The 17,790-nt window shown below is 43.2% G+C and overlaps 1 protein-coding gene across 2 annotated transcripts in view; it reads right to left on the bottom strand.

Moving 5' to 3' along the window:
• Positions 1 to 6,113: 6,113 nt before the first annotated feature.
• Positions 6,114 to 17,790, bottom strand: part of KPNA6 (karyopherin subunit alpha 6) — a 36,593-nt gene continuing 24,916 nt past the window's right edge. For both annotated transcript variants that reach the window (XM_054571891.1, XM_054571892.1), the window contains exons 3-14: positions 17,591 to 17,683; positions 17,094 to 17,193; positions 16,120 to 16,214; positions 15,293 to 15,424; positions 13,820 to 13,908; positions 12,859 to 12,958; positions 12,383 to 12,546; positions 12,137 to 12,215; positions 10,439 to 10,564; positions 10,021 to 10,148; positions 7,549 to 7,727; positions 6,114 to 6,752 (exon numbers count right to left, since the gene is read on the bottom strand). In XM_054571891.1, coding sequence (XP_054427866.1) covers positions 6,565 to 6,752; positions 7,549 to 7,727; positions 10,021 to 10,148; positions 10,439 to 10,564; positions 12,137 to 12,215; positions 12,383 to 12,546; positions 12,859 to 12,958; positions 13,820 to 13,908; positions 15,293 to 15,424; positions 16,120 to 16,214; positions 17,094 to 17,193; positions 17,591 to 17,683 — 1,473 coding nt within the window. In that variant the 3' untranslated portion in view covers positions 6,114 to 6,564. The remainder of the gene's footprint in view (positions 6,753 to 7,548; positions 7,728 to 10,020; positions 10,149 to 10,438; positions 10,565 to 12,136; positions 12,216 to 12,382; positions 12,547 to 12,858; positions 12,959 to 13,819; positions 13,909 to 15,292; positions 15,425 to 16,119; positions 16,215 to 17,093; positions 17,194 to 17,590; positions 17,684 to 17,790) is intronic.

The raw sequence follows: 17,790 nt of genomic DNA, 5'->3' as shown, positions 1-17,790 counted from the left end.
ATCAGCATCATGTGAGGGCTCTTAAGATGTAAAGTATTATTCCTTGACAACAGTGATTGCAGGGGTGGGTGGGTGGAGGTGGAAGGGGCTTTGGGAGATAAATAGTAATGGGAAAAATACAATTAAATTTTTTTAATAAAAAGTTAAAATGCAACAAAAATAACTTTCTCAATAAAATGAAAGAAAAAAAAAGATTTTAAGTATTTTTTTCCCAGTTACGGACTCCCGGGCAGTGGTCTTTCCCTTTCTTAGGCTGCACAAGTTCAGGTTTACCAGGTAACACTGAGAGGTAACATAGTATAATATAATGGTGAAACTCAAGCCCAGAAGTTTTGGAATCCAGGTCTCTGGAAACCAAGGCCTGATTATTTCCAGAAAAGCATGCTGGAAATATGTTGAGTAATATATAAATCAGGACGATGGATTTCCATAGGAAGGTGTTCTAGGCAGTGAAGAACATTAATAAGCAAGAACCAAGTGAGAGATGGAGTAGTGTAACAAGAAGGATCAACAGTGGCCTACAGGGGCCATCAGGGTAGTGAGTGGCGTAAGCAGGCAAGGAATAAAATTGGCTAAACATGAGTTAAAAAGTTACTTTCTCATTTGCTATCAAAGAAAAGAGCAACAATATTAAAATCTGCCATGAGGGACACCATTGGGAATGGTGGTAATTGTGGTCTAATAGAGCTCTTGCAGATTTTCAAGCAGAAACTCAGGCCTGGTAGCGCCAGGTATTTTTCAAGATAGATACCTTTATTTTATTTTATATTTGATTTTAGAGAGAGGGAGGAAAGGAAAAAGAGGAACATCAATTTGTTGTTCCACTTTTTTATGCATCCACTTGTTTCTAGTATGTGTCCTGATCAGGGATCGAAACTGCAACTTTGACCATGCTCTAATGAGCTCCCCGGCCAGAGCTCTATCTTTATTTTTTAAAATATTGGCAACATATTAAAACTTAACCACACTATTAGGCAACCAAAATTCTCCTTTTGGGTTGAATCAATTTTTTGGCTGCTTGTCCTTAATCCCTGCTTTAAGAATTGATCTAAACCAATAGCAAGTACAGTCAAACCTTGATTCTCAAACATCTTAATTCTTGAACAGTTTGGTTCTTGACCAAGTTGTTCACGGGAAAAACGTCTCGGTTGTCTAGAATGCAGATCAGTGGTTGCTCGGGGTTGAATGAGAAGGATTCCTAAGAGACATGCATACACTTCTAGAGGTGACAGATATGGTTCACTATCTTGACTGAGGTGATGGTTTCACAGGTACATATGTCAAAACCTATCAAATCATACATTTTAAAAATATGTGCCATTTACTGTATGTCAATTATATTTCAATAAAGCTGATTTTTAAAAACATCTTTATAGTAGGAGTAGGCTGTTGCAATTCTTAATTCCATTGTTAGGCCACAAGTCTAAGTACCCTTTCCTCATTCACTTTAAAAAAATCCAGTCTAGGATCGTCCCAAAGAAGACAATTTAGAACTTTGCAACAGGTTTTTATTTTTGCTTTATATCTATTACAGTGTTTGAAACCTAAAGAAATACATTTTCTCTTCAAATTTGGATGTGTATATAAATATCATTTGTCTGGACTCAGCACACTCAATGCCACGGTTTCTTGGCCTCTGTCTGCTCTGAAATCAAGCTTTGTCTGTCTACCCAGGGGTCCTGAGAATATAGAAAATAGCCAGAGTTTGTTTATAGTTCTTTGAAAACTAAAAGCAAATGGATCCAGAAAGAAAAACCAGTGAGAAAAAAAGTTCAATTCACCTTCCTAGGGTCTGTAGCTGGGAACCCAAGCTGCTTTTGAGGGATATCCAGTTTGTCTTGGGTGGTTGGGACCTCATAACCCTTTCACTTCTTTAGTGGTTCAGTCAAAGGCAGTTCCCACAGAAATTGGCTAAAAGAGCCAATATCCAACTACAGGACCTGAGGGTTCTCACAGAGGTGGCCTCTTTAAGGCCATCCTCTGAGCCTGAGGTTCCCAGCCAGTCTCAGGATCCGAGCTTTGATTTCCTTCAGGGTATGGCAAGATTTTCTGTCTTCAAACCCAGGGGCTGAAAATCTGACCTACACAGGGGAAGCAGGGCTAGCATTTAGCAGAGGGGTGCAGGTATGTTCTAACGTGACCTCAGCAGTCAGGATGGCCCAGAAATAGCGAGGTAGGCCCAAACCATATACTACACAAACCTTTCTCCCACGGTGTTCGGGCCCAAAATTTAATGTTGCCTCTTCTCTCATATTCAGTTTTGGTTCTGCAAAGAGCCCAGACCTGAGGCAAAATGCCCTCAGAGGAAAAATAACAGCTTTAATTCAGGCTTGGTTGGTGCTAACCACAAATTCTTCCCTTGCTATGGTCTTAATCTGGGGCTGGGGCTGGGGGCTAGGGGCTAGACAATAGGATGACTGAATCATTTATGAAGGCCTTGGCCAAAGAGCAGCTAGCCTACAACAGGGATCCTCACAGGGCCAAATTCTCAGCTTGTTGGTCTAACAAAAGAACTCAAAAGACAAGACAGAAAAAATACTGGACAAGATTGGTTTAGAATCCTAAAACGACTATGAAAAAAACCTACTCTGAGCAATTTTTGCAGTCTCACGCTTGCTCACTCCTAGGATAGTCCTATCTGGAAGACAATGCTACTGGTTATGAGCATTTTCCTGTAGTTCAGTGTGCTCTCCCCCAGCCAGCCAGGAAGGCAGGTGGTCATACACACTCCTGAGGCCCCCAGCCAGCCTAGTTTCCCTACAGGTCCCCACAGTGCCTGTAGGGACCTGCAGAATCTGGCTGTTTTCAACTGAGAATCTAGAATCTAAGCCCATAAGATGAATCTGCAGAATACCCAAGATGATGGACATCGAACTGCGTGAGTCTCAGAAGGAAGAGATGTGGCCTGAACATAAGAGCTGAGGCATTCAAAGAGGAGGGTATATAGAATGAGGAGGGAAGTATTGCCCAGCATTCATCTTCCTTTCTAGTTTGCTAGAAACAGGAGTAACTATAGGATGTAGGGAAAAGGTGGGCAGGCGCAAGAAAATGGAAATCCATTTCACTCTGTAAACTGTTTTTCCTTTTAAGCTGGTTTGGCTTGAGAGAAATGGGAAGTCTGTGCCTAAGAGCCTTCCTTTGTCTTCCTTGACTCAGTACAGTAGCAGCTATAATCTGTGCAGTTCAGCTCCAAAAAATGTGGGCTCTTGGAAAGTAGCTTCCAGGGCAAAGAGATAAGAAGGAATAGATCTAAGGGTTGCAGGTAAGGGGGAACAAGGCTCTCTGAAAGCTGAAGTCATCGACACCTGTTCCTTGGGTCATTTGTACCCAATGACCCAAATAACCAGGCTGGCCAGCTGAGGGTGGGACCCACATGGTCCTATCAGAAGGTGCAGCCAATGCCAAGGCCAGGTAGTCCCTGGGGATCACTCAGAACTGAAGGCAAGCTTCTAAGACGAGAGATCCTGTTAGTACTAGAAGATGAATTAGAGAAGGAAAACCCAGAGGGGCTGGCAATAAATAGCTGGTATTATTCAAAACAGTATTTGAATACTTTAGCTACAAAAAAGACTCCTTGTCCCCTTAATCCACACCTCCACCGCCACCAGAGATCTTAAAATGGACATATCTGCCATGTGCCAGCACATGAAGATTCCAAAACCATGTCTTACCAGGCTGTTCCCTACAACAGGCTGGCAGCCCTACATCCCTGCCACATCGACTCAAGAGATCTACCAGAAAACCTTGGACCTCACCTAGCCTGGGTCTGGGCGTCCGGTGGGAGCTGCCCATAAAGAGTGGCTGTCAAGCCGGGGTTAAAGAAATACTATTTTGCTTCCCAAGATGGCAAAAGGAGAGGAGGAGACTCAAAAGATGATGTCATTCCCTCTATGAGCTGGAAGAACTTCACCTGTGATGGAAATGGGTTGAAGGAAGATTATAGGAAAACATAGTCTGAGGAAGACACTAATAAAGGAAAGCTCCTAGAGGCCACTCTTATCTGGTAAGAAATCTGTCCTCATATTGTGCCCTGGGAGACTTCAGTCTTTGAAGTCCTTAAAGAAAACTGACTTTAAGCAGCAGCTTGAGGATCAAAAGTCTTCCATCTGGTACAAGGCCCAGATCTGAAGGGAAACTAGATTTTGGAGGAATAGTAGGGAAAAGCAGGATATGTATGTCTTATAGTAAGAATTTGGCCCCAATGTCAGGGACTTAACTATTGCTTGAGATGTACGAAGTAGATCCTACTAAAGTGCTTTCCCCTTTGAACAAGGGTGGGGGTGGGGGTGAGGGTGGAATTTTTCTTTGAACTGTAGAATAATTTTGTAATGGAGTCTGCAGGCCAAGTGAAAAAGGTCCTGCCTCTTGCCTACCTGGGAGACTGGGGGTTGACAGTCATCATTCCCAAGATGAAGAGTAGCATCTGACCCACTGAGGTGGTACAGCACTGGTGTGACTTTTCAGTGAAAAGCTTTAGCCACAAACCACCTTTCTCAGAAAATGGCTGTGGAGTTGGATGTCACACTAGAAGGAGGGTGAATGCAAGACCAATGGCTGACAGTGAGCACCTGAACTTTAGATCTGTAAGCAGAGAGGCATGGATTTCACCTGAGCCAGAGGAGATGTGAAGGAATGGGAACAAGAATGGCACTGTTTCTGGGGGAGGGAAAAAACAGCTTGGAGCAGGGCACCTCTGACTGACCATAGCTGGAATGCAGGGGGCAAGGCAGCCTGTGCCTTCTCACAGTTGGTCTATACTTAGCTGACAACCTTCTCCACCCCCACCCCCAAGAACTGGCCTTTAATCTCATATGTAATCTATCAAAACATAAGCAGGACATTGTGGCACTGCATTAGCTTTACTCAAAGAGAGAAAAAAAAAGATAGTATGATTTTAATTGTCATAAGGAAGGGCAAAACCCAAACCAGGTACAAGGATCCCTAATAGGGAAGATACCAACAGCTCTCACAAAAGTCCTGAGGCTGCCACCTTTCTGTAATAGTAATAGAGGAACCATGTACATTAACTTATGTGAATGAGGGCCTTTGAGACCAAATCTGAGAAGGCAGACTGCTTTCTGGGTTTCCCGATGCAAGCAGGATGCTCAGCAGTAGGGATTAGAGTGGTAGACTTCACCACACACCCTGGGGTCATCCTTGCTTCCTTCAGGTGCTGGGACAATCAGACCAGGCTGACCTGCTACATAAAGGTTCCAGAGCTGAAGGCTGGTCCCAGGTGGGGCCCAGAATCCAAGCAGAGAAGAAAAAGATCAAGCTCAGGCCTCCTGAGTGAGGGAGCTTCTACATTTCCTTTTGGTCTTCCTCACAGTATCCTACTTATAGAAATTATAACAGTTCTTCCTCTCAAAACCAATTAAGATTGACCTACTTAATATATAGAATATAAAAAAATACAGAACTTTTTGACGTTCTCTCCTTTGGAAGTAAAATATACATGATCCAACTATGGAAGAGGAAGAAGAGGAAGAAAGGCCAAAGGCAGGGATCCCTGGCTATCCCAATATATGACACTCTCACTCCAACCTCCTCTGCAACTTATGGGTCACCAGAGCAAGGACTTTCTCCTCAGGAGAAAGGAAGGACTACAGCCCCCTGTCTCATGCTTAGGAGAAAATACAGCTACCTCAGAGATTCATTCAACTCTGAGGGGAATTTTCAAGTAAACAAATGAAGTTGGGTCGCACCATTGGAAGGTGGGTAGGAAACATGGGATCAGTAGCGACACATGGGAAGCCCCGTCTGAAAGGCCTGTGCTCCACTCCTCCACTCCCACTGGTGTACTTGCCCCAGGAGAGCGAGGGGGATCTCCCAAACTAAAGAGGTCTGGAAAAGGGTTAGAGGGGAGGGAGAGAAGGGCCTCTGTGTCATGACGGCACCCCCCCACCCCAGCCTCTAGTCCCAGACAATGCTGGCAGCTGGGATTCCTAAAACCAGGAACTCATGGTTCTTGGAAAGAGCAATCTTAATACAAGAAAAATGTGCAAAAGAAAAAAAAATTAAATAACTCAATCAAAGCATACAAGATTAATATTCTGTCAGAGCAAGAACACTTTGTTTTGGATTTCTCCCCTCCCCTCCCACCCCCACTTCTGGAATATTCCACCTGCTCAAGTACCCAAGATAAGAGTTACACAGATCAGGGCAGAGAACTGGGAAGGATGAAGGAAGATAAAAGGGAACAGAGTCACCACTAAAGAAAAAATAAAAATAAAAAAGGTGCAAAATTGATTACCTCAGTCCTCCTTTGTCTACCCCTGGGCTCCTGGGTTAAAGACATATGTGCAGCCAAAATATAGTGTGAGGAAGAAAAACCCAACACATCCCCTTCTTGTCACAAAACCCAAATGTGAGCCTCAGATGGTTCTGTCTGTCCAGAGGGTGCTCCCTCCAGGGAAGGGGGTGGAGCAGGTCAAGAGCACAGTTTCCAGGGCAGCAGAGGTGTGTGGTGGCTGATGGTGGGGGGCTGGTTTCCCCCCGACCAGAGGGCTGCTCTTCCGCTGGTTGGTGGTGCTTCCCATCCCATCCCCTTCCCGGAGGCAGACATTATAGCTGGAAGCCCTCCATGGGGGCCTCAGGCTGCTGGAAGATGAACTGCTGTTGCGTTTCATCCACTTGGGGAGCCAGGCTGCTATCATCATCTTCTACACCAAAGTAGTGCTCAATGAGGTCGAAGGCCTTCTGGTAGATCTCCTGGTTCTCATGGCTCTGGAGAAACTCAATTTTATCCAAGCCTATGGTGGTAAGAAGGAAGGAGGCAGAGTAAACTTTCACAAGTGCTTTTCTATGGCTCTGTGAAACATTTATCTATTTTTCTTTCCCTGAGATATGTTGCTGTTTATAAACACAAATATGATTGGTTCTCTTTTTGCTGTGGAAGAGGAAAGTCAACATTTTCCCTCCTAACTACATAACCTCAAAGGAAAAAGACCAAAATGTCAGTTATAATAAGAGGTTCTAGTCCTGATTCTGTGTTTAACTACCTGTGTGACCTCAGCAAATCATTAGCCTCTCTGAATCTCTCAAGAGATGAGTTATGAGTCTATTCTGCACTTAATTGGAACTTGCTAGAAACTCAGCTAAAAACATGGCTCCAGTGCTTGACTCTGTTATCAGTTCTGGAGCTTTCTTTTTGTATCTCTATCATACCTACTTACTGGGTAGAGTCCATCAGAAAGAGAACAGATCTATTGCTCCTCAGAGGGAAAAGGAACTGGTGGGATAGAACCTTGCTTTCAGGCCCTGGCCAGGTAGCCTAGGTGGTTAGAGCGCTGTCCTGATATGCCAAGGTTGTGGGTTTGATCTCTGGTCAGGGCACATACAAGAAGCAACCAACGAATGTGTAAATAAATGGAACAACAAATCTCTCAAATCAATTAAGAAAAAAAAAAGAACCTTGCATTCAATGATGACTCTAATGAACATACACCCCCACATATGTATGTAATTTTGGAGGCTTACAGTCCCAAGGCCCTGACCCTAGAACCTCTCTACTTAAGGCAGAGATGACGATGGGGAGAAGGCACATACCGTAGGCTTCTTCGATGAGGCCACAGTAGGGATTAACCCCTGAACCGCTGCGCTTGCCCTCTTGCTCTCCGAGCCGAAGGATGTTCTCTAGTCCATTGAGAGCCACCTGCACAATCTTTGAATCCATCACAGTCAGCAAGTCACACAGGGGTTTGATGCAGCCCAGTGAGACGAGGTACCTAGGGACCAGACACCAGGAAAGTTCTAAATTAATGCTGGGCAAGGGAGGTAATGTGATGCATGTGGGTCTCCCTCATACATGTCAACACACTGAGCAATCCAACCTTACTGAGCCTTCCTAACCACCCATCCTGTATGTGAATCTCTCCACCTTCCCAGTGCTAATGGTCTTGTTCAGCAATTTTCAACTTTTTTCATCTCATGGAACACATAAACTAATTACTAAAATTCCACTGTGGGTGATGTGACTCAGTGGACTGAGCGCCAGACTGCAAAGCAAAGGGCTGCTGGTTTGATTTCTGTTTTAAAAAAAAAAAAAGATTGCCTTTATTTTTAGAGAGAGGGGAAGGTAGGGAGAAAGAGTGGGAGGCGGGGGGGGGGGGGGGGTGGAGATCAATGTATGGTTGCCTCTCATGCATCCCCTACAAGGGACCTGGCCTGCAACCCAGGCATGTGCCCTGACTAGGAATTGAACCAGTAACCCTTGCTTCACAGTCTGGCACTCAATCCACTGAGCCACACCAGCCAGGGCTAAATACATACAATCTTTAAAAAAATTACTAAAATTCTGTGGCACACCAAAAATATATATATGTTTGCTGATCTGATAAAATAAAAATTTTTTTTTTGATTCATGCACACCAGCTGGCTATTGTTGTATTGGCTGTTGTCATTTTTTTAATTTGGCAATCTAAGGGAAAAGAGGTCAGTGCCCCTGACTAAATAGGCAGGTATTGCATGTTTAAAAATTCTTGCAGCACACTGGTTGAAAATTGCTGGTTTTGTTCATGTCCATGTGAGAAGTCTGCCAGAGATTCCTCCTCCTCATCTCTAATGTCTCTTTGCTGCAATATTACCATTCTGAACACATCATTTCCCTGCTTAAAAGTTTTCACAGTCCAGGCTCTATAGGAATGACAATACAGATCCTTTACAATCTGGCTCCTACCCTCCTCTTCCAGCTTCACTTCTCATCATTTCCTTCTGAGGACACTATATTCCAGTCAAACAAGTAAAGGTCTCCTGGTGTCTGGCTCTTGTACCTTTACTTATGCCTTTTCCAATCCAAAAGGCCACCCTGTCTGGTGTGCCTCAGTGGCTAAAGGCCTTTTACAACCCTGTATTTATCCTTCAAAGATTAACTTAATGACGATACCTTTTCACCTAAAGCTGTAAACATACAGTCATGTGTCACATAACAAAATTTTAGTCAACAAGGGGCTTCGTATATGACAATGGTCCTATAACATTATAATGGAACTGAACAATTCCTAACATCTAGTGACATCCTCGCCATCATAATGTCACAGTGCAATGCATTACTCATTTGTTTGTGGTGATGCTGGTGTACACAAATCTGCACTGCCAGTTATATAAAATTAAAGCAGACATAATACTTGATGAAGACAATAAACAACCATGTTGCTGCTTTATGTATTTACTATATTGTACTTTTTATCATCATTTTAAAGTGTATTCTTTCTACTTATAAAAATGTTTGCTGTTGGTATGCTGTGTTATGCTGACAGCAGTGTCATACATCTCGTGCTTACTGCGCCTCTTGATCACACCATTTTCTCTTGTGCTTGATTTCATCTCATGTTGTTTTGTGCAGTAACATGTTGTATAGGCCTGCAGTCTAGAAAAGGAGGCTACACCATACAGCCTAGGTGTGTCCTAGGCGAGACCATCTTGGTTTGTGTAGGTGCACTCTGTGACGTTTGCACAATGACAAAATCGCCAACTCTCAGAATGTATTTCTGTCATTAAGTGGTATATGATTGTACTGAATATACTTCCCTTGCTGAGGGCAAGACACTTGCCCAGTTTCCAACACACACCCCCCCCCACACCGCGCCCCCCCTTTCTATTTGCTTCTCCCATGTATCATTCCCAAAGAACGAACAAACACACACAGCTTTCTATTTGCTTCTCCCATGTATCCCATGTATCACTCCCAAAGAACCTGTGCTGAATGAACCACAGCATGGTTCTCCTTCATTTGTATGAACAATTGACAATTACATATATTCTCTGGCAGGTAGGAAGAGGTACAGGAGAGAGAGGTGTACATGTCATACGTTTCTATTCTCCAGAAGGAAAAGAGGTACATGGTCTACAGGTATCTGTTCCAGACCCCAGTGCTACTCTAGCAGTTTATCAGTTAAAACCTATTGTAGCTGGACAGGACAGACTATCCCAGAAAAAAGCAGTTTGGAGGTCACATGTAATCCATGAGCCAAGAGGGAGAGTACATATATCACTCAAGACAATGGATAAAAAAGGTGATACCTGATCTGCTCAGGAGTTCCTCCAGATGTGGCATTGGTGATGGCCCAGGCTGCCTCTTTCCTTGTACGGAACTCTGCTTTCTGAAGGATTTCAATCAACACAGGGAAGATATTTGTATCTATGACAGCCTGAGAGAGATTGGGGTGGGGTGAGAAGGAATAAGTAAGTTCATTTCAAGAACAGAAATCAAATCTAGCCCAAAAATTAGCTAAGATTTAGACATCATCCTTTCCTGGAAGCCTTCCTTTGTTCTTGTTATATAGCTGAGAGGCTACAGGGGAACGTGGCTTCTGCTACACAAAATCTTTGACCAATACACACACAGACCCCAATTTCTAAAGGGAAACAAATATTCTCATGTCCCCATGCCTTCTCACCTGACATCCCTGTTCCCTGACTTCCCTCCTGTTTGTTCTACCTGTATTTGAGCCCTGTTGCCAGCAGTAATATTTGAAATGGTCCAGCAGGCCTCTTTCCGGATTGACTCCTTGGGGCTGCTCAGCAAGTGGAGGAGGCAAGGGAGCGCTGAACAGTTGAGAATGACCTAGAACACCAAAAGCACAGGTAACAAAACAAAAACTAGATAAATGAACTTAATCAAAATTGAAAACTTTTGTGCATCAGAAGACCCATTAACAGAGTGCACAGGCAAACCACAGAATGAGAGATACCATAGGCAAATCATATACCTGATAAGGATTAATATCCAGAATATACGAAGAATTTCTACACCTCAACAGTAAAAAACCAAAAACCCAACTTAAAAAATGGGCAAAGGATTTGAATGGACATTTCTCCAAAGAAGATCTACAGATGGCTAAAAAAACAAATGAAAAGATGCCAAACATCACTAATCATTAGGGAATTACAAACAAAACCACAACGAGATACCACTTTACACTTACTAAGATGACTACTATCAAAAAACCCAGAAAATACAAGTGTTGATAAGGATGTGGAAAAAACTGGAACCTGGTACTTTGAGGGTGGGAATGTAAATTGGTACAGACATTATGCAAAACCCTATGCGTGTTTCTTAAAATATTAAACACAAAATGATCATATTATCCAGTAATTTCACTTCTGGTACATATCCAAAAGAACTGAAGGCAGATATTCAAACAAATAACTTGAACGCCAATGTTCAATGCAGTAGTAGTCACAGTAGTCAAAGGTGAAAACGACCTAAGTGTCTATCAACAGATGAATGGATCAACAAAACGGAGCATATGCACACAATGGAATATTTAGACATAAAAAAGAATGAAGGTCCAACACATGCTACAATATGAATGAAACTCAAAGACATGGTAAATGAAATAAACTGACACAAAAGGACAAATATATATGGTTCTACTTAGAAGAAGTATTTCCCCCTCTCTCCCCAGGGGCTAGGGGAGAGGGGGAAATAAGGAATTATTATTTAATGGATACAGATTTTCAGTATGAAATGAAGAAATTGTGGAAACGGATGGAGGTGACGGTTGAATAACAATGTAAATGCACTTAATGCCACTGAACTGCATACTTGAAAATCATTAAAAAAGTAAATTTTATGTTATGAATATTTATTCATGCATGCACATGTAAGAATGACCTGGAAAATGAGAGTGTGGGTTTGAGTTAGATTTCTCACCTGTAAGAAAATGTCAAGAATCCCCCCAAATTATGCCAACTACTCAAGACCCAAAGAATATCCAGATCTCCAGCCTCTGAATAGAAGAGCTGTTTACTGTGCCCTCCCTGGAGGCATTATTAATACAAGATTAACATGAGGTAAGGTCCATGGGATCCTAAAGGTCTAGAAGTAAGAGTAAGGTTCCACAACTTTTAGTATCTTGAAGGAACCAGGACTCAAGGACTGTTAACAATTACCTTACGATGTTCCAGGTACTAAGTCAGGTTAATTTAGTGTTCTTCAAAGGCACAGAATGGATGATGATCTGCTTCCAATTTAAAGAAAAAATGAAAGCAACTAAGTTGCTGATGATTTTATAGTTAAGTGGCAGAACTGGAATTTTTCACTCAAGCCCATGTTTTCTTTCCTAGACCACACTGCCTCTCATCGTCCTTGGTAGGGAAGGGCATTGTCTGCAGTAGCTCTCCTCTTCCTTACCTGGGTTTGGATGTCATCCCCAGTGACGATGTTACCCACAGCTCTCAGGGCAGGAGACGCCACTTTGTAATCATTATGCCTGCAGAGGAGGGAGATCTGGTGAGTAGAGGGTCAGCACACAGTACTCAGCCCTGCTGACCACCAAGCTAACAGCACTCTCATTGCTCCAAACCTTTGCATAGGGCAGCAGTTCTTTAGTTTGAGCTTGGAGATTAGGGAATCTGTGACCTTTCTGAGACTACTCACATTAGAAGCTCTACCAATCTCCTGCAGACTCCAGAGTCTATGACTGCCTGGATCTTCTCATTGGGGCCATCGGACAAATAAGAAAGGGCCCAGCAAGCATCTGCCAGCAAGTCTGAGTCGCTGCTGAAGAGAAGGCGAGACAGCACAGGCAAACAAGGGGACACCTGTGGGAAACAGAGTGAGAGGGACTCATAGTTACATCATCTCTACTATTACTACTAACACTGCTGTCCCCTCCTTTACAAGTAATTCTAAGCCCTGGAGATCCCTACTACATTAAACCAGCAGGCCTAACTTTTCACTTTGTCATCCATGCACGAGATCACCTACTTCACTGACAATCGCCTCTTTCTGTTTCCCATGGATTAAGAAACTCTAAGGGGTTCTCCAAAGACTTGAAGACTCCTATACAAAAATTCGTTCATATGAAGAAACCTGCTACCCCCACCTCAGGAACTGGTAAGAAGCTCTCTCACCTTTGCAAACTCTGGAGGTGGGTTCTTCCCTCGGCAGAGGTTTGACAGGGCCCAGACTGCATTCCGTGTCATTGTCAGTCGTGTGGACTTTGTAAGGAGTCTGGAAGAAAAAGCAAAACCAGATCCTGAGCAATCATGTCCTTGGCATAGAGTTGTTGGCAATGAATCCCAGGAGCAAATTTAACCAGACCCCTAAGACTCTAGCAGCCTTAGTTTCTTCTACCTATTGAACCAAGTTAAGTAAGCCTGTTTGGCCCAGAGCATTAGGACCAGCTATGGTTAGTTAAGACCATAGTTAATAAGGCAAACAGAGGGCTGGATCTTAAGTAAACCTACAAAGTTTTAAAGATAGGATATACTGTGCTACCTACAGCCACAAGTTCTAAACACGAAGTACTTGTTCTCTTTGGAAATAAAAGCTGAATGTGCACTTTCTGTGAAGGGCCCAAGAAAGTTATAGCAGCAGCCTATGAGATTGTGATCTTTGAAGAACAATTTGTCCCTCTATTTTGTTTAGATGTAATGTAGTTCTACTTTAAGGGTATGGGAGGGAGGGATGGGAGAAGGATCTAGATGACCTTTCAAGGGGTCTTTGACCTGAGGTTTGAAACAGGCTCTCCAATGTTCCTATGCATAAACTCATAAGCAAATCAATGTATACTGTAGAGAAGGTTGGATTTTTCAAGATGGGCTAATCCTGCCTTTCTCCCTGGCTCAAAAACAAGGCAGGTATGACCAACATGAAATTCCACAGTGCCATGAAGTAAGGAAGCACAAAGTCTGCCTTGGCACAGACCAGCAGCATAATATTCCTGCTTTTAAAAGATAGCTGTCTTTTACTTTGGCAATCAAAGTGTACTTTTAGCATTTTTGTATCATCATAAGGTAAGCTTCCCCCAAAATACCTGCCACACGGCTGCCCTACAGATGTCCCAGGTACAGATGACCATTAACTACTCACGTTAACAACGGATTAAGGATGGAACAGTTCAAGACGTAATCCCGGCAAACGGAGCTGTCTCCAGCTATGTTTCCCAGTGCCCAGACTGCCTGAAAACGGGATGATGAAACTGTCACTCATGGAGCCTAGTGACTTCTTCGGGTACTTTATACGTACAACTACAGAGTGAGAACACCCCAGTAATCAAGATGAAAACAATATCAAGGTCTGAGACACACTAATTAGCTAAGATACCATCCCTGCTGACATCTTTTTTGAGCAATTGCTCTATGAGGGCCTTTCTTCTGGGAACTCCTGGATCAGTGGCAAAGAAAGACTGATCTTTGGATTGCAGCCAGAGAAATCAAACCAAGACCTCTCTATCCCCACTCCCCAGAAAAGGAGAAAGTGATTAAAAGGTTTCATTCTTGTAGCCTCAAGGGACCGACCTTACTGTAATGGAGAAAAAAAAAACATTCCAGGACCACTCTCCACTTCTATCCAAACAGCAAAAGTCCAGTGGAAGAAATGGAGGTTGTGTCTTTATCTCTACGATCTGTAGGTACTGAGAAATGGGTACTGTGGTGTCTGTTTTCCACTACCACTTCTGATGCCAAACGTGCGGCGTTTTTTCCACCAACAACTAATTATCTGACACCAACTGCCAAATAATTCAATTAAATTCTAACTTTTTGAGTTAGAACAGATCCCACAGAGTTCAGTTCCATAAGACTGCCCCCACTTTAGACACTAGCTGCAATTCCCAGGTGCCATTTGTACTTCTAACCCACTGGCTACAAATTCAGGAGTTCCCACAAAGCCCTCCTCAGGTTCAGTAATTCACTAGAGGTTCACAGAACTCAGGAAAACAACAGGTACCAGTTATTTATAATGGCTACAGCTCACAAAGAGCTAAATGAAAGTGGGAGGTTGGGGTGGAGGGGCAGGGAAGCATGGAAGGGTTGGGGCTGAAGAATTTCAACCACTTAATCCTATGTTTGGTCTTCCTGATGACCGACCGGTCACCCCACCCCCAATTCTGAGATTATCTGGGAGCCCCGCCCTGAATCATCGAGTCAACATGGACTCAGGTGTGTTCCAAAGGGGCTTGTTATAAGTAACAAAAGACACTACTATCACTCAGAAAATTCTAAGGTTTTTAAAAGCTCTTTCCCAGGACGGGAGGCAAAGACCAAATAGGTATTTTATATACCACAGGTCCCATCGAGAATTTAGCCAAATTTGAGCTCTGGCTGGTGTGGCTCAGTGGACTGAGCACCAGCCTGCTAACCGAAAGGTCACCAGTTCAGTTCCCAGTCAAGGCACAGGCCTGGGTTATGGGCCCTATTCCCAGTTAGGGGCATGGAAGAGGCAACCTATCGATGTTTCTCTCCCTCTTTTTCTTCCTCCCCTGCCCTCTCTCTAAAATTAATAAGTGAATAAATAAACAAATAAATAAAATCTTAAAAGAATTAGGCCAAATTTGAGCATTACCTGTTCCTGTACATCCTCAAAGTCCGAGTTAAGCAGTTCTATAAAAATGGGGACAGCCCCTGCTTCAATGACAATTTTGGTCTGCTGAGAGGTTCCAGAGGCAATGTTCGTCAGAGCCCAGGCAGCTTCAAACTGAAAGTGAGATTAAGCCATGATTGAAGTCATTCCAAACAGGGCAGCCCTGCCTACCAGCTGGCTCACAGCAGTAAGTCTCATGCTCTTGATTACAAAAATCAAAACACAAGTCTTTTCCTCTCCCCCTTTAAATGGTAGGAAGAGGTATCCATAGTGATATAACAAAATGGGAAACTAGAATTGGGTTTCAATGGTCCAGGACTATTCCTGCATTGCTGTTGCACCCCTGAGTCCTTTAACAAATCACTTTTTTTATTTCCCAAGCTTCACTTTTCATTTCTGAAACCAGGATTAGAGTGGGATGGAGCTCTCAAAGTCTTTCAGCTGAGTTTCTAGTAACTACTAAAAGATTGACTCATCAACCATTTCTGAGAAGAGAAACCCAGAGAGGGTAAATGATTTGCCTCAGGTCACACAGGTAATGTGGAAGCGGACTAGAACCTCTGATTTACAACTGAACGGTCAATCTGTAATATTCTTTTATCTTTCCTTTGAGATTATTTCAGGGAAGAGATCTGGGCTCTCTTGTTTGAGGCCAAGACTCCTGAAGCAACAAACTGATAGCAATAGAGTCTCTTAATGTTTCCTCATATTACTTGTCTATTTCCTGAGAGATATGTCTATAGAAGCATCCCACTGCAACTTCTTGGAAGGAGGGCTTTCATCTAGTACCCCTCTACCCCAGGTCTCACTTGTAATGTACAATTCTCATTCCTCTTCAGAAACTCCACAAACCGATCCACCACTCCTGGAGTGTTGATAACTTCATCTATTGGAGGGCTAGGCTCTGGAAGAGGGAGAAAGGAAGGAGAGGAAAAGTCAGGATAGGCTTTAGCGGGTGCGTTCACCGGAGTCCACCCACCATCCTTCCAATACACTTCTGACCACCCTTATAAACATTCTCAAACTCCCTTCGGGTGAGGTGGTTTTAACAACAGTTGGTCATTGTTGAACTGTGTGGTACAGCTGGCATGCTAAAGAAAAAAGCCCATCCTAATTTAATTATGCTCACCTTTGGATTACTGAACCTAAGCAAGTAAGTAACCTTACTTACCACAGCAAGTAAGGAAGTAAGGGAGAGAAGAAAGCCTAAGGGATGAGCAATGCTAGTCTAAACATTTTCCTTCTAAGACCAGCATTCTTTTCTTGGGAGGACTGCTTAATATACAGAGGCAAGAAGTACTTTTACTACCAATTTTTTACTGAGCATGTACAATGTGCCAGGCACAATTCCAGGTACTAAGAATATAGTACTGAACAAAACCAAAAGTCTCTGTCCTCAAAGTGCCTACATCCTAGTAAGGACAGACATTCTATTATGATAACAGGTAATAAATATAAGGAGGAAGAAAAAGAACAGGTAAAGCAGGGTAAAAAGCTTAAAAATGCCGAGGGTGGTGGAATGGCCTGTAATTATAAATAGGGTGTCAGGGCAGACTTCACTGAGAAGGTAGGATCTGATGACAGAACTGAGGGAGTTGTCACACAGATATGTCAAGTAGAGGCTATCAGGTAGAAGGAGTAGCCAGTGCAAAGGTAAAAATGTGCCTGGCTTACCTAAACACCAAAGCCAGTAGGACTAGAGCAGAATGAGTCAATGGGAGTAGGCTGAAACAAGACACTAAATCATGTAAGGAGTCTCTTTGGGGAGGACCAGGCTTTGTACCTTTGGAGAGCAGTTTCCGGAATTTCTGTGTGGTTGCTAACTGCAGGTCAGAGTCATCAGAAAAGAGCATCTCTACCATCTCTCTTGTGATCACACTCTCCTAGAACATAAAAGAGGTTCAAGGCTTTGCAAATCAACACTAGAGCCAGATATGAGCACATAATCTTGTGTGGCATCCTGCTCTGTAAAGAGTTGAGGGCAAGAGGACAGCGTAATAGATAGGCTCAGGAGGCGTTTGTTGAGTCCATGGCTGCTTCAAGTTGGGACATTTGAAAATGATTCCTAACTTCTGAGGCAACTGATGGCTTTCCTTAAATGTTTCCCCAGGTGTCTCAGAGATGAAATCTTATTGACTCTTAAAGCTGACTAGCTACAAAAGGGCCCATGGAAGAAAGGGCTTAGTATGGTTGTCAGCAAAACTACTGGATGATGTGAACTGCTCAATTTGTTCTGCAGAAACAGGCACTTCCCAGGCCTGCCTGAAGCAAGGGCCTTACCCCACTGGTAGAGCTCACATAGGAGTCCATGAGGAGACTATCGAACATGGCAGCTTCTTCATTAATCATTTCCACATTTCTCCGTTTAAAAAGCTGCAAGTAAACAGAAGAGATGGTAGTAAGATTACTCACTGAAAACAAAAACAAAAACAAAGAATGACCCAATGTTAAATTATGGCATAACTGTCACGGAAACGCTA

This window comes from Pteronotus mesoamericanus, unplaced genomic scaffold (genome assembly GCF_021234165.1).
Source record: "Pteronotus mesoamericanus isolate MK-2021 breed Mesoamerican mustached bat unplaced genomic scaffold, CSHL_Meso_final contig_221, whole genome shotgun sequence".
In the NCBI taxonomy this organism is placed as follows: Eukaryota; Metazoa; Chordata; class Mammalia; order Chiroptera; family Mormoopidae; genus Pteronotus; species Pteronotus mesoamericanus.
Note: the sequence above shows the minus strand (reverse complement) of the source record. Positions and strands in the feature narration are given on the sequence as shown.